At 39.7% G+C, this 16,481-nt stretch overlaps 1 protein-coding gene across 2 annotated transcripts in view; it reads right to left on the bottom strand.

The window, feature by feature from the left end:
- The window catches only part of nav1a (neuron navigator 1a), a 128,160-nt gene that overhangs the window by 72,077 nt on the left and 39,602 nt on the right, over positions 1-16,481 (bottom strand). The window contains exon 4 of one of the 2 annotated variants that reach the window (XM_056732712.1): positions 9,764-10,519. The exons of the other annotated variant lie outside the window; for it this stretch is intronic. Coding sequence (XP_056588690.1) covers positions 9,764-10,519 — 756 coding nt within the window. The remainder of the gene's footprint in view (positions 1-9,763; positions 10,520-16,481) is intronic. 2 annotated transcript variants of the gene reach the window in all.

Below are 16,481 nucleotides of genomic sequence, written 5' to 3'. Positions count from 1 at the left end.
TGCCTTTCTGAGAATGCTGTGCGAGCAGGAAGTGAAATGCTCTCGCTAAATGGACATTAGAAAGTGCTGACAACACTGAATAACATTTTTGGCTGAAAAGGGCCGCTCTGCTAACACGTCATGTCTGGAGGCATCGCCAGATAACATCGGAGTTTGGTTGTATTCATTGTTTTTTACAAATAATGATCCATTTCAGTCTATTACAATTTCTATTATCCAAGATTCATCAGCAGGGCTTTGGAACAGATGATTTTTAATTGGCTAATTTAGGTGTAGATGATGACAGAAATCTAAATAAAGCCAAATGAAGTTCATTTGGATGTTAATGGTGTTGTAGTTTAATGGCCTAGGAATGTACCAAAGTAGTGAAACATTTGACACACTGGCAGACCTTTTGGTATAGTTTGATATGGGAGACGTTCTCAATAGTTTACCACATTTTGCATTTCATTTCCAATTTACGCCAAACCACTCCTTTTTTTTACAGCTGTCTCCTTTGTAGTCTCAAGGTGCTCGGATACAAAGCTCTGACCTCGGCAACATGAAAACAGGAAGGTGTGTACACACGCGAGCATGCCGCATCTGTGAATAACTCAGCTCCAAAATAACAATAGAGTGTCCTGCAGGCGCTTCAGACATACAGTGGAGGACACACAGCAGGAAATGAGAAGACGGACTGGAATATCCGTGCAAGATCACAATAATATCCTAAGGGAATAACTTCGGAAGCAAGAAAACCGTGACACCGCTCTTATCAGGCTTGTGGGGTTTTCTGAGAATATTGAAAGGCGTTCTTGCATCACTCACACTGTGATCACATGAAGCCGCTTGCGAAACCATCCGAGAGGCCATAAACAAACAGAATCCCAACAGCTGAGAAATACCAATGAAACAGACCTGTTCCCATGTCAAATCTGATTTAAAATCAGAAACCTAGCCAAGAACACGTTTTCGCATAATACTAAGGTTGGGAAAATGTCTTTTTCCATTTCTCTCACTTCATTTCACTCATTTCAGAGGCAAAATAAAGTCACATTTTAAGCATCCACCCTAATGGATACAAGTTTTGGACACAGCAAACAAAATGTCTATTATTATAACAGAAAAAGGGAACTACCGTTTCAATATTTCTGTCACTCAGCTCTCTGAGGACTTATTCAAAGAAATAAAGGTTTATTTTAAAAAATATTTATTGAGTGGGAAACAGATATTGTTCGCCTTATTGGCACACTTTACAAAGTTTTCACTTCTTCTTTTAAAGGCCCAGTTAGTGAAATCTAGCGGCAAGGTCGCAAATTTCAACTAATCGCTCACTCAACCCCTCCCATTCGAAACACTACGAGGGCTGACAAAACATGGCAAATTAAATGCAAGGGGGCCGGCGGTGTATGTACAGTAGATAGAAATAGCTCATTCTAAGGTAATGAAAAACATAACGCTTCATTGTTTTAATATATCTCTGTAGGCATAGCTATGTATACTATATTGCATTTCTATCAATAGGATAATCCCAAAAATTACACTCTGGGCCTTTAAATGTCTGCTTTGGCTTAGATCTTGAAAATTGAAGTATATTTATTTATCGACATAAAATAAATCAGTGACTGTAGTAAGATCATAGAAGATTCATTTGGTTGGTACACCTCACATCAGAAAAAACAATTAAATGTTTCGGTTGAAATCTCCTTATTGCACATTTGCTTAGCGCAGTTTGAGACAAGGCTGGGTCTAGGATTTATCTCGGGCCCCTCCAAAATATCCACCTTATCAATTAAAATATTTTAAGATTAAATTCTTATTTTTATCATCTGTTAAATATTGATCTGTTAAGCAGCTAGCCAAGTAACATGCATGGTTTGAAATGTAGATATTTCGGCTTAAACTCTATAGCTGACACTTGAAACTAATAGTCTTTTAGTCTTTTTTAAAGAAAAATCGAGCAGCTGGATAAACATACATCTACATTTGCTTTCCATTTAAACTCATTGCTGTCTGAGAGAAACGGTTGATTTATTGAAGACATCTCATTTCATTCCTATTGGGGAAGTTAAAACCAGACTGTAGTTAATCTGAAATATTAAAATATTATTATTATTCATAATAATCATTCTAGCTCAGTGAAAGAGGTAAAAAGACCTTAAAAACCAAGTTCCCTGAGGAAAAGGTTACTCCAGCCCACTTGACACTGTCAAGTAAAACACTGGAGAAGTAAAAGTTTGGTGAGGAATCTTTAGATACCCAGGGGCAAGGAAGTGGGAGTGATGCCCGGACAGCTGCGTGGTTCATAAACTCTCTGGCGCTTAAAATCTCAAACACCCTTGCTGCATCTACAGCAAACCTCTCAAATGCTTGTAAGAAAGAGCCAGAGCCAGAGCAGTTGTCATGTTCAATTAGTCAGGGAAGAAATGTAGAAATGGACCCTTGTTGAGCGTATCACACTCCTCGCTTAATGTTTCCTGAAACTCAATGAGGTAAAAATGGCAAGTGCTGTGTGACAAACAAAAACATTGTAACTCCAAAATTCGACCTCAGGCCCGAATGACCCCATCACACCATGAAAGTTCAATAAGACCAGCTGTGGAACTGGAGACCATGTGTGTGGAGAACACGAGATCAACCACGTATCTTGCTTGGGGGCAACGATTGTTATTAACAAGGGCTCTCCAGTCTTCTCTGCACAAAGCAAAGTTGTGAACGTGGTCCGCACGGGTTCAAATGCATATAGTACACATTCCTATTCACGTTTTGAAAACGTTTGCCAATCACCTCTTAGTCCCAATTCTCTCAAAATCTCTGAAATCCTCCTATGCGCAGGCGGTGTGATGCCAAACACTTCCGATTATATCCCTAGATTAAATCTGGACAAGGCTGTGGGTGCTGAGATAATGTATTAATGTGGGTTAGGGCCTACATTGTCTAAATCGAACAGCGCCCGGGCGTATTTGACCCCTAAAGCCTGGTTCGATTGACTAGTGTGAGTGCATGAAACCACGGTCTGGCGAGTTCACTTACTGCACCCTAGACTCATTGGAAGAGGTGGGCTGGAGCGCAGTTTGGTTTGGAAAGGGGGCAGTATGAGCGCAAATCTTGCCGGAGCGCAGAACTGAAAGAATAATGTAAATTATGCGACTTTCAATTCCTCCCCGAGATTCAGTTATCACCGTAAAAAACCTCTGACACACAGCACACTACATGTGCAGGCGTGTGTGGCCGCAGCCAAAACTACTCAAGATATTAGTTTTGTCAAACATAATGCAAAGCTGTGTGTAACGATCGGCTTTATGATACTAAATGATGCGAGGGTGATTTAAAAGCGTAATGAGCCTTTTACTCTTGTATCACTCTTATATGACAATGACATAAACACATAAAGAGCAATTGAGCGCAGGCCAGCGGGGAAGTGGGGACAATCGCGCTCGGGCACAATTGAGAGCAACCGGGATATATGCGAGTAAGCCCTTAGTTTCTCAGGAGGGCCTCCAGGAGAATCCTTTGAATCGAAATACTCTTAGACTAACAGATGTACAGCCTGGTTGGATTTTATCATTAAAGATGAGTCATCAGAGTATTTTAAAACAGATTGTAAAAACCAAGTGAACATCTGCAGGCTCACGTTTCCACGCTTCTTTCTCTCGGCATCAAAACAGACTTGGCGTCTTTACAATCTCAAGCTTAAGTCTCAATAGAGAAGCAAACGTGTTTGGAGATCTATGAGAATTCAAATGATGTGTTTCAGAGGAATCGGGTATTAAATATTAATCTTCCTTAACCTGAACCAGCCAGCCGTGCACCCTGTGCCCATTTGAACCTCGACTTGACACCTGGGTACCAAATCATCAACCATTAAACTCCATTTATCTTTGTTACTGTCTGTAAAGATGTGGAGGCAGCTGTTTGGTGTATTTAGTTCTAGTGATAAACAACACATCAGTGACAAGACCAATAATCTGACTTTGACCTCTCAGCTGTGTTTATTCTGGAGTTTCGAAAAGAAGGAAAATATTCCAAGTTTCAACAGGCTTGCTCTTGGTACAGACTGAACTATTGCAACACATTCGCTGTGCTCCAATAACTAACTCCTAAACTAGGTGGAATATTACACTGTAAGTGACTACTTCGCTGATCTTAACGGGACACAACTTTGTTTGTGGTCACTGATGCTTTACACTGAAAAAGTGCTCCTCATGTGAAGCCCACAGAGACCAACCCGGCATCCGGGTTCCATATAGTAAAGGAAAATCAGTATGTTCAGTATAATGAATAGTAAATCTGAAACCTCAGTATGCCAAAGACAGTATGGGAGATCCACTGCTTTTTCCAGGATTTGTCAGTATGCATTGGATGGACGTTTTTCTATCCTACAGTATAGTAAAGATGATAGGAGCTGAGTTGCCACTAAATTCAAAAAGTTATCACATTTTAATATCGGAAAACTTTACTAAATTTGTTGGCTTTTTTCAACTCATCAATGGGTCAAAAATGGACAAACCCAACCGTTGGGTTATAAATTAACCTAGGCTGGGATGTTTCAACCCAAATGGTTGGCAATGGTACCCTACCCATTGTTGTGTTAAATATAAACATACTCTAGGTCAATTAAATCCAAATATTTGTATCCTTTTGGTCGTGTTTGGTTCTAACGTTTGTGTAGCATAAAAAAATAAGTGGACAGGAAGTATCATTTTTGTTTACGTCTTGCAAAATGATCTATAGTACATACTAATAACCAAATGGTAACAATTTCACTTTTTCCAGTATATACCGTCAAAAAAGCCGCACAATCTAGGCATCGTACACAGTGTTACCGCTAGGATTTTGTGGAACTGGTGATGGATGACGTCACAGGCTAATTAACAAAGTTTTATGAGTTGGAACTTCAGACCTGTTTTGCTTCTACTTTCTAGACATTGTGTATTTTAATAAAGCATATTGCCCAATAAAGCTGTTCTAGTGTTCATATTTTCTATTTCTTTTTCATACTTGTATATCAAACAGTTAGTAACATTGTCACGTTTTATGGAAACGCAGTTTTTTGTACTCATCTATTCATGAGCCATCCACCATACGGAAAACTGAATGTGCTGCTTTTCCTTGCGCAGAGTATTAGATGCTGAGAGAGAGGCGATCCCTGCTCCGGAAAAGTGAGACCTTGTAATCGCGGGGCAGTAGTACTGCCAACAATTTCCCACTGAATGAAACATAAGGTTTATCCAAAAGATGCTTAGTTTGTCTGTATGAGCCTCGACTGAACAAAAGTCGGGGGTCGGAAAAGTCTGTAAAACTAGTGAAATAGTGCAACACAGTGGCAAGGTAAATAAGCAATGAAAGGAAACCGAGAAGTTGCAGGCGTGGTGGGGAGGATGTTTGGTGTGTTTGAACGCCACGGCAAAATGAATCTAGCGGAAAAAGCAAAAGCATGTCCGTATCCATGACACCATTTTGCATTGAAATTTAAAGCTTGGATTGAGGTATTAGAATAAACTCTTAAAAAAAATTGCAACAGCAAACACCAAGTATACTGAACAGGGGCAACCAAATTGGTATTTCCTATCGACAAAGTAACAAAGACCAATTCAACCACAAAACAAGAAGTATTCAAAAATACAAATTTGCTTCCACGACACATAAAACTAAACATTTGAAAACTAGCTGGACATTTGAGGAAGCCTATCATTTCACAAACACACAACCAGCTGAATGTGAAGTCAGCTACACAAACACAAGGTCCATGTTGCATATAATTGAGTGGATTCTTTCCGCTCCGCAGTTTTGCAGACGTGCAGAAATCAGATTAGGAGTAAGATTGCATTAGCCGCACGAAGCATGCAGAGGCATGGAGACGCTGGTCATGACAGTAATCACATTACAAATCTGTTGGGCGTCAAACAGTACACAAATCATCTCTGTGGTCATGAAATGGAGGCGGTGGGTTGCGAGGGTTTCCATGTCAACAGAGAGGGATGAACTAAAACTTGACCTTTATTTGCAAATGCATGGTTCCTCTTTCGAGCTCCTCTTCCTCTTTTGAGTTTGACTGTCTCATTATGGTGGATTCTGGTTCAATTTGTTTACATTAGTCAATGCAATAGATACCAAGAAGCAACAAAGAACATTTACAGCATAGCAGGTAGTAAATAAACCATGAATGTGTACTATGGCTATACATATGTGTATGTGTTGTTCCCTTTAAGATCTGACATTACACAACCAGACCTGAAATGAAATCATGAGCAGTGAGAAGGAAGCCTGCAGGATGCTGGGATGTCAATCAATCTGACTTCAACCCTTACGACATCTTTCCTGACTTAACAAACATAATACACACAGCCAAACCACGGCATTAGACAAGAGTGAAGGTTTCCATTTAAAACCGTTCTGCTTGAATGACTGGTCATTTCCCGCACACTTATCACCACACATCTGCTCAATGCACCAGTCCACATAGACACACATTGAGGGCACATAATAACCCAACAATATCACATACAGGAAATGAGGAAATCCTGTGGCATGACTAACAAAGCACTTCCAGGTCACTGTGCCTCGCTCAAGAGGAAATGTATTATGAGTTTTATTATTAAGATAAATGAATAGTCTTATTGTATATTATTAATTAGGCCACCCATTTCTTAAGGTTGTTTAAAGCCCAGCACAAGCACACAGAGGTCTCTCTGAATGAGGCTGTCAACAGCGATCATGTCCCCCACTGACCCAGCCCAACCAGAGCAGCTCAAACCAGACAGAGATGATGATGATGATGATGGGAGAGATAGCAGTAAAGTGCCTCTGGTTAGGATGCTGTAGGGATGTTCTTGGCTGTGAGACACACCCTGTAACAGTGGAGTGAGACACTGAGTAGTCTCATAAACCCAAACCACATTGTTGGCAAAAATGTGTTTTTATATGCCTGTTATGCTGTATCATCTCTACAGCGTAGAACTTAATCAGAACTTAATAGATGAAACAGGTTTTTATGCATTTTTAAGTGAAACAGATCATTCAGTAGGAAATAATGTAGGCCAGGATATGATTTTATCCATTTTGATTTGATCAGGATTTGTAAGGATTTATCAGGATTTGATTGGATCATGATATAGTTGATTTTTTCCCTGCCCAGGCACTAGCAGGAAAGTTGAATATATTCAAACATTTATATATTTGGCAGACAACTTCACCCAAGTCAAAACCTTGTTTTTGCGTAAAATTGAATGAAATATTGTCCAAAAAATGCTGTATTTTGCATGACACGCCAGTAGCTAGTGATTTTTTCATTTTGTAAAGAAACATATTACGTATTCGCACGTAATATGCATTTCACTTTACAACTGTGTATTTTTTTGGTTACACGGTAAACTAAATTTGTTTTTAAAACTTTGCACTTTGAATGCGTTTTCAAAGTCTACATTTCCTGACCACCAAAACACTGTTGTTGTGTAAACAAACAGCCACAACACCTAAAGTTTTCTGTTTATAGTTAACAACTGTGTTATGTAAACAGCCCCTTGTAGTGTATTCAATGTATACATTATATCAGTATGTGAGTTACTGTATATAGGAATCAACACACAACTTTGGCATTTGGGCCACTGGAATTACAAATCGGACACATAATACAGACCAAAGTCATACTATAAAGTAAATTTTGTCTTCGCATTGTCCATACAGACTAACTGAATATCTGTATTTGGCTTCATTTAAACTTAATGACGTCACTGAACATGAAAAAAATTAAACTGAAGGCTAAACTTGCATCATTTCATTTCATCTTATCCAGAGTTCCATAGACTGCGGTTGAATTTGTTTTTAAAGAGTTTTCATCTGCACTGTGAGATATTTAGTTTGATAGAGAAGCATGTGTCAGATTCATTAAGTACTGTGTATGTCTAAGAGATGCATTAACACAATGATGATTCTCCAGCTGGTCTCCTCAATATTTTAAAATGGAAACCCAAACACAATGTGTACACACATACACACTTTAAATAGTGCTTTAACAGAGCTATCCCTCACAACAATCTAACTGGATGAATGAAATACACTGTTGTTGCTTTGAAGGGTCTAAAAGGAGAGGTATTGGGCTAAGCAGCAGTAATGCATTCAGTTACAAATTCATGCAGGACACAAGCACAAAGGAGACTTTGAACTAAACCCGCAGGGCAACAAAGACTGCGGGAATTAACAGTGATGTACAGCGGTCAAGAGGCTGAAAAGAATACAAAGTACTAATCAGCTGAACAATATAAAATATTTTTTTCAATCCTGCACGTTTCCCTTCAGAAAGGTGTCATACTACAAGGTCAAAATAAGCTTCAGGGAAGGATGTGAAAGTAGTGTAGCAGACAGACTGAATTCCATTTTCTCATATCTGAACTCAATGGATCTACTTCAAATTATAACTATGAGGTTCTACTCTGAATTTACCGCTAACAAGACATTAACTTCATCAGATCTTGCTATCGCTAATAGCTTAACAAATTAAGACATTGTTTCTGCCCAAAAATGAAGAAATGTGCCATTAATAACCTACCCTTATTTTATCCAAAATACAAATAACCTAGGTACTTTTCCCATAAAATAAAAGGGAATGGGGACAAAGACCTACCAAGTGTTTTAAAATCATATGATAGCTTTATACAAGAGACACGCTTGATTCTCACGTGGACACACGTGGTCAATATTTTGATGTGAAAGAACAGCTCAGATAAGATATAAACAACCATTTTACTGTATTTTACGCAAAAGAAAAGACACATGCTTTGAAAGACATTAGTTATTAATGACAGAATTAAAATTTTCGGGGTGAACTGGCCCTTAAAGAATAGGAACTAGAATAGGAAGGTGACTAAAAACAGCTAAGCAATCTGCCAATAAGTCACCACATTGTTCATGTTTTCTTAACTAAAAACAAAACGCACAATTCTTGTGCGCCCTTGCCGCCTCATTCTGAGTCACTGACCTTCTGAAAGAGTGTGACACCCCTATTATTCTTTTTGAAGTCCCCCGGTGACAGAAAAAGAGAGTGAGAGAGAGAGGGAAGAGAGGAAGAGAGAGGGGAACCATCTGTCAACTGCCCCACAGATCAATGGCACCAGCGGCAAGGCTAAATATGTTGCCCACCACGACTTGAAAACAATTCAAGCCAGTGAGGTTTATTTTTAAGTTCCCATTTTGACATTTTTTGACATTTATTTAAACATATATAATGTAAGCCTGCTTTAATATTAAAATAACACATTCTGAATTGGCGCTATCGGTGCAGATTGTAGAAATTAATATCAGTAATCCAATTCACAGCCTTAGGGAACAGGAGCAAGGATGCAAACGCTGAAGATTAGGGCAGTGTGTCAACTCTGAATGGTACAATAGTGAAGCAAATATACCCCTGGAACAACCCCCCACCCCCCATTTGGAGTACAGATTGGTCTCGCCCAATGCGTGCACAGATGCGATGTGTGAGCTTGCAATGTAAACAAAAGGGGTCGTGGAAATTGTTTAATGGATCAATGCACTGTTTCACAGGAAATAAAAAAGACAATGATGATTAACATGCAGATTAAGCATCAAGCAAATAGATGTGAGGAGAGTAGGTAGCGTTGTGAGCAGCACAGAATGTAAAGGAAACAGAAAGGTGGTTGCTAAGCAGGAGCAGGGCTGGGTTGAAAAATGAAGATGCGAGAATGTTGGGTCCGTCGATCAGGCAGGTTGTTAGCATTGCTCATTCCTCGGCATTGCAAGAAGATTAGCAGATATTGGTATTACTTACCGAACATCTGACTGAAGAGAAGCTGTTCCAGGTCTCCAAGTACTGTTACAACCAATTCCGGATCCACCTTTAAAAAGGTCTTGTCCCCTTCCTCAGGTTCTGATGCTTCTTTCCCATCTCCCGGGTTGGTTGCTCCAGTAGTTCCACTTACAGACTTCTTACCATTAGCTTTAGCTTTGCTTGACAGGATCTCATCATCTGACTTGTCCTCTGCCAGATCTTGAGACTTGCTAATGGGTTTGACCTCAGCATACGGACCCCTAGGTATTCGACTGGGTTTGCTCAGGTTGGAAGTCGGGCTGAAAGGTTTTGGTCTTCCCTGAAACAAAGAATGTTCAGACTTGGAAAGGTTCTTAGAAAGCGGAATACCCTTCCCAGTGCTTCCTCCGGCATCTTTTAGCTTTGAGCCAGACTTGTTCTGTTCAGCCACTGGCTTTTCCATATCATCCGACCACTTGGGCTGGTACAGGTGCATCTTTTTCTCCAAGTCCGTAAGCACACACAGATTGGTCAAAGACTTCTGTTTGCGCAAGCTGGTAGGCACTGGTAGACGACCCTCAGAATTACCAGCTCGGTAGACTTTTAACTCAGTCCGAGGAGAAGCTTGTGGGAGCCCTGACTTGCCCCTTTTCGCAGCCATGCCCCCGACTCCTTTGGCTCCCGCCTGGCCCTGAGGGGTCTTGGCTTTGGAGGTTTTGTCAGCCTCAGTATCCAGATCTACTCCTCGTCCTCTTGGGCTACCCCCAAGCATTCCTCCTGCGTAAAACCACGTAAAAGCATCAGTAAGTCAAACGGTTTCACAAAGAGCAAAAGAAGAGACAGTGCAAGGTCCGCAAGCTCTGTCGCTTACGTCCAAATCCTTATCACAGGGAAAACGAGCTGTCCAGTAACACATAGAGAAAAACCGATAGACCGATCCTGTATTGAAGAGGTAATCCGTGTTTCTGGTGTCTTTAGCATGTAAATCCAGCATCTGGCTCTGCGCAGTCAGACTGCCTCTGTTGCAGCTGCTCTAGTGCTAGATACTCACTCATTCTTCCCCCCTCTCTCTCTCTCTCTCTCTCTCTCTCTCTCTCCTCCCTCCAGCAGAATGACTTGCTGCTCAGCCGTGCAGCAGCAGAATGACACAGAAGACAGACGCAGAAACAGTCCCTCCCCTCGCTCCCCCACGCTCATTCAACCACACACACACCTTCCTCCACCCCCTTCTCTATCTTTCTCTCTCTCTCTCTCTCACACACACCCACTCTAAAGATGCTACACTGCTCCCTTGCACAAGTGTTATGGCATGAGGGACCAGTGATAAATTACATGCTCTTTTTTTAAACAGTCGCCTGCCTGCCAGCATGCTTCCTCCTCTTTGGTTTCACTACAATGTTCTGTTAATATAAAACCAATATGTTTTAACTGCAAGGAAATAGACATTAACGCTTTACTGTCATGTTCACTTAGCGTACATGGTTGGTTTAACCAACTTTATCTGTCACAATAAATCTTATGCTTACTGTACTGTAAACGTAACTGTAACCTTTGTGCCAATTTGATAGGACAAATGGCCTTGCAACTTCCAAAAATTTAAATCGCATTTACGGTGGTTTCGATAAAATATTGTGGTAGAAATGAATTATTCACATATGTACATTTGGTCAGTCAAATCATGTATCTTTAGCTTTGTGTTGTAAACTGTAGCGTCGTTTACCAAATCAAATGTCTCTTTTTTCCTGTACTACACAAAATGACAAATGTCAAAGTTACAATAAAACTGTATGGTGATACAGTCTGACAAGTTCAGTTGCAATTTTGGTTTAATACAAATAATAAAAATATAAATAACATAGGTACATAATTGCTTATATTGCAGATCACAAAATATAATATATATGTCTACATGTATATCAGAAAAATTATAATAATATATCTTTGGGCATCCAATGAGCCAACACTGTTGAACTGGTGCCACTTCTAAACAAAGCCATGCATGACGCATCTGGCAATAACAAATATACAGGAAATTAGGTGTCAGCTTTGATGTGACTGAGGACACCCAAAAGGAAAAACTGAAATTGGTGAAGATAGTCCTCCATTTTGACACTGAATGGACCTAATTTTCTGGCAGAGTTTGGAAGGCCATGTCACAATAATACGATGCACTCGAGAACATACACAGCTTCCTTCCTCTAAAGCCGAAAGGGACGTGAGCGTGTTTGAATCCATGTCGAGAGTGCTCTACTTTGTTTTGTCATTTCACTGTTCTAACCAACAGACCGTCCAAGTGGAAAAAACTGACCTCACCCACCTTCTCAATTCAAAGAAATTGTGTTGATAAACCAGGATCACAAATTTGATTATGCTCTCATATTTTTATCAAGTCTCAAATACTAATCGTCAGCAAATAAAAGTGTTAACACACTTAAAACAAAAACAAACTTCAATATCGCTCAACATTTATGTCGCATAGAATCAATGATCTCAGGTAAAGTGCATGCTTTTAAGGTGGTGCATTATTTTATCCATAACCACATGTGTTAATACCTCAGTTTCAAATCATCATGCACTTTTTGCACTAATTCATGATGGCAACTTAAAACCCACTGCTATATAAGTCAGTGAGTAAATTGATGAACGTGTACGAACGTTTGAAGTTTTTGGCAGCTATCCAAAGAGCAAACAAAATATTCAAATGTAACAAACAGCTTTAAATGAAACAGTGTTGCTACTGTCTTTCATAAACGGTTAACATCATTCAAAAGTGGCTCACTTGCACACCAATGGACAGTTATTTATATTTTCATACATCAGTTTTTTTATATATTTTACAGATATAAGGGAACTCTTGACCCTATTATGGAAATTAATTATTGGTAAATTATAGTAAGAGTCTAATATATATATGCTCTTAATACAGTTTTTAAAAAGTTAAATACTCAGAACAAGCCCTTTGCTGTGGCAGACCACTTATAAAAAGATATCTTTTAACATTCCTTAAAACAGTTAACTTCATTTGGTGATGTCACTCCATGTTTCTTATCTCAGCCGTTATTGAGGAAAGAGAAGAGATGTAAACCAACAGGCGAGACCCAAGTTGTTCCCTGTAGAGGCATTAATGTCACACTAGGCATAAAATGGAAGGAATAACACAGAGCTGGATGTGTTCACGGGCGAGCTCTTGCTTGTAAACACCACTCTGTTTCGAGCGTGCTCAGCAGTACAGCTAGGGATAGCTACACTCACGTAAATTTCACCACAGGTCGCCACCCCGTCTCTTGCTCGCCGGGTTTTAACACTGAGCCGACTGTCCGGCGCTGGTCACACAGACACTGTTGAGAAACTGCTGGACAAACTTCACAGAACTACTTAATATTCAGCTAGAGTTCAACATTTAAAGTCTGATTACATGATCCATCTATCATTTGGTAAACTTACAGTGGAGACTGCTGTACATAAGTGTCTTCTTGTTTATTCCCTAAAATGCAGTGTTTATATTAAGATTTAATGATTTAGAGAGCTGTGTTTTCTGAATGGACAATTTTTAATCTCCTCATACATACATATCATTCAATGTGCATTTATAAAGGTATGTTTTTACATACTTACATACTGTTTATTCAAAATATATACAGATTTATATATAAATATTATCTGCATGGCAGAAGTTATTTATCATACTTATTTGAATGTGCCACAGCCTACGGCATTGTCTTAAAATCTGCAAGAATTATGTGAGAAAATGTGACTATGGGCAGTTTTCTAAATACAACTTTCAACTTAAGATCGTATAAGAATGATCTTACTATGTACGGTATTAAATTTTTGTCTATATTTTTTGAGTCATTTTAACCAATAGCCGATACTGATATACTGTAAGTTTATAAGTCTTTTTTGATGATAGAACAAAGGGTGCATCTCTTGAATTTTTTCCTATCATGGCATTTCCAAAAGTGCTCTAAAACCACGTATTACCCTAAATTTTAAGTCTGTAATAAAAAAGTAATCGTTTATTCATTTACGTTTTTCTGTTATATTGTACCTCATGTGAATATCTGCAAAACTTTTGTAGAATTTTATTTATTTTACATAATTACATGAAATTTGTAAAGTGAGTTTTACTGTTTGACAGCAATAAACGGCATATAGTAATAACGTCTAATAAAACCTTTATGGAAAGAACCTAACAACTATTCAACAAGTAGATACCAAGTGTTTTCCATACAGACTTATTGAGAATCGTTGATAAATGATCAAAGAAATCACTTGTTTTAATGGCCAATAGCTTTAACTGCAGCTTAATATCAGTGTAAACAGCTTGTATAACAGTGTTTATTTTCTGTCCTCTCAAAATAACTAAACATGAAGTCGTGTAAACCGCTGGCAACAAAAGTGAGTACACCCCTAATTGGAAATGTCCAAATTGGGCCCAATTAGCCATTTCCCTCCCCGGTGTCATGTGATTCGTTAGTGTTACAAGGTCACAGGTGTGTTAAATTTGGTGTTATCGCTCTCACTCTCTCATACTGGTCACTAGGGACGGGAATTGATAAGAATTTAACGATTCCGATTCCTTATCGATTCTCTTATAGATTCTCATTGGGTGAGGGAATATGTACAAATTTGTTTGTTTGTATTAACTCGCTTTAATATCTGATAAGAACACAGCACATACTCAGAGTATACACAAATTATGTGTAGCAACCTCAGAACAAACCTAAAAGTAGGATACAAAGTAAAGTCCAGGGACCTATAGAATTTTTCACATTCATCATTGGTCCAAACAAAAAAAAAACTGCCATTTAAGTGCCATAAAAACTAAAAACACAGACTAAACAGTCAAGGAAGAGCTTGTGACAATGACAATGGAGATTATTATTCATATAGTAAAAGTTTACACGATGAAATGGCCCTCACATGAACTAAATAGAGAAGTTACCCGTTAGCTCCGCTGCCGCTTGACTTACTTGTTGACAATCACTTGTTGTTGCTCTGTCGCAACAACAAATAGTATAGTAGTGTATCAAACACGCGACAGTCCTGCAAATGAATTGCGTGCTGTGTGGCCAAATGTTTCTGCATATTGGAGGCAGTTCCTCCCTTTGCCAAAATTAAACTTTTACAGTTGTTGCAAATGACCGCATTTGCGTCTTTTCTAGTGAAATATAACCACGCTTTTGGTCGCTTCTGCCTCGATGACATGTTTGCTGTGTAACCAAAACAACGCAGCGTGTGTGTGAGATCATGATGATGACACATTTGCAATGAGCGGAACCAATAAGCGGAATCGTTAGGCAGATACGCTAACGGTTCCAAGGAATCGATTCACTGGGCACCGCTTCTAGAGAAGAACCGGTTCTCGGTTCCCATCCCTACTTGTCACTGGAAGTTCAACATGGCACCTCATTGTCGAGAACTCTCTGACGGTCTGAAAAAAATTGCTCTACATAAAGATGGCCTAGGCTATAAGAAGATTGCCAAGACCCTGAAACTAAGCTGCAGCACGATGGCCAAGACCATACAGCGGTTTAACAGGACAGGTTCTCACAGAACAGGAACAGAACCAAATAAGTTAAGTGCATGTGCTCAGTGTCCTATTCAGAGGTTTTCTTGGGAAATAGACGTACAGTACGAGTGCTGCCAGCATTGCTGCAGAGGTTGAAGGGATGGGGGGTCATCCTGTCAGTGCTCAGACCATACACCGCACACTGCATCAAACTGGTCTTCATGGCTGTCCACCTAAATGGAAGCCTCTTCTAAAGATGATGCACAAGAAAGCCTGCAAACAGTTTGCTGAAGACAAGCAGACTAAGGATATGGATTACTGGAACCATGTCCCGTGGTCTGATGAGACCAAGATAAACTTATTTGTTTCAGTGACAAGCGTGTGTGGAAGCAACCAGGTGAGAAGTTTGTCTTGCCGACAGTCAAGCATTTTGGTGGGAGTGTCATGGTCTGGGGCTGCATGAGTTTTGCTGGCACTGGGGAGCTACAGTTCACTGAGGGAACCATGAATGCCAACATGTACTGTGACCTACTGAAGCAGAGCATGATCCCCTCCCTTCGGAGAATGGGCCACGGGGCAGTATTCCATCATGATAACGATCCCAAAAGAAGCTGAGGGTGAAGCTGATGGACTGGCCAAGCATGTCTCCAGAACTAAACCCTATTGAGCATCTGTGTGGCATCCTCAAACGGAAGGTGGAGAACCGCAAGGTATCTAACATCTACCAGGTCTGTGATGTCGTCATGAAGGATTGGAAGAAGACTCCTGTGGCAACCTGTGAAGCTCTGCTGAACTCCATGCCCAAGAAGGTTAAAGCAGTGCTGGAAAATAATGGTGGCCACCAAAAATGTTGGCACTTTGGGCCTAATTTGGACATTATCACTAGGGGTGAACTCATTTTTATTGACAGCGGTTGAGACATTAATGGCTGTGTGTTGAGTTATTTGTAGGGGACAGCAAATTTACTCTGTTATACAAGATGGACACTCAGTACTTTACATTGTAGCAAAGTGTCATTTCTTAAGAGTTGTCACATGAAAAGATATAAAAAAATATACTCACTTCTGTGAGATACTGTACATTCATAAATACCTACAGACTCTGTGGTGACTGATTATGGCTCACTGATGAATGTTTGGATGGTTAGGACAGGAGGAACGTTACAGGACTGTGCTATAGCATTAGCCTATTGCTGACAAACTAACAACACAGCTGTGAAATAACGAA

Source organism: Triplophysa dalaica, chromosome 20, assembly GCF_015846415.1.
Source record: "Triplophysa dalaica isolate WHDGS20190420 chromosome 20, ASM1584641v1, whole genome shotgun sequence".
Lineage (NCBI taxonomy): Eukaryota > Metazoa > Chordata > Actinopteri > Cypriniformes > Nemacheilidae > Triplophysa > Triplophysa dalaica.
This window is presented reverse-complemented; position numbering and strand designations above follow the sequence as displayed.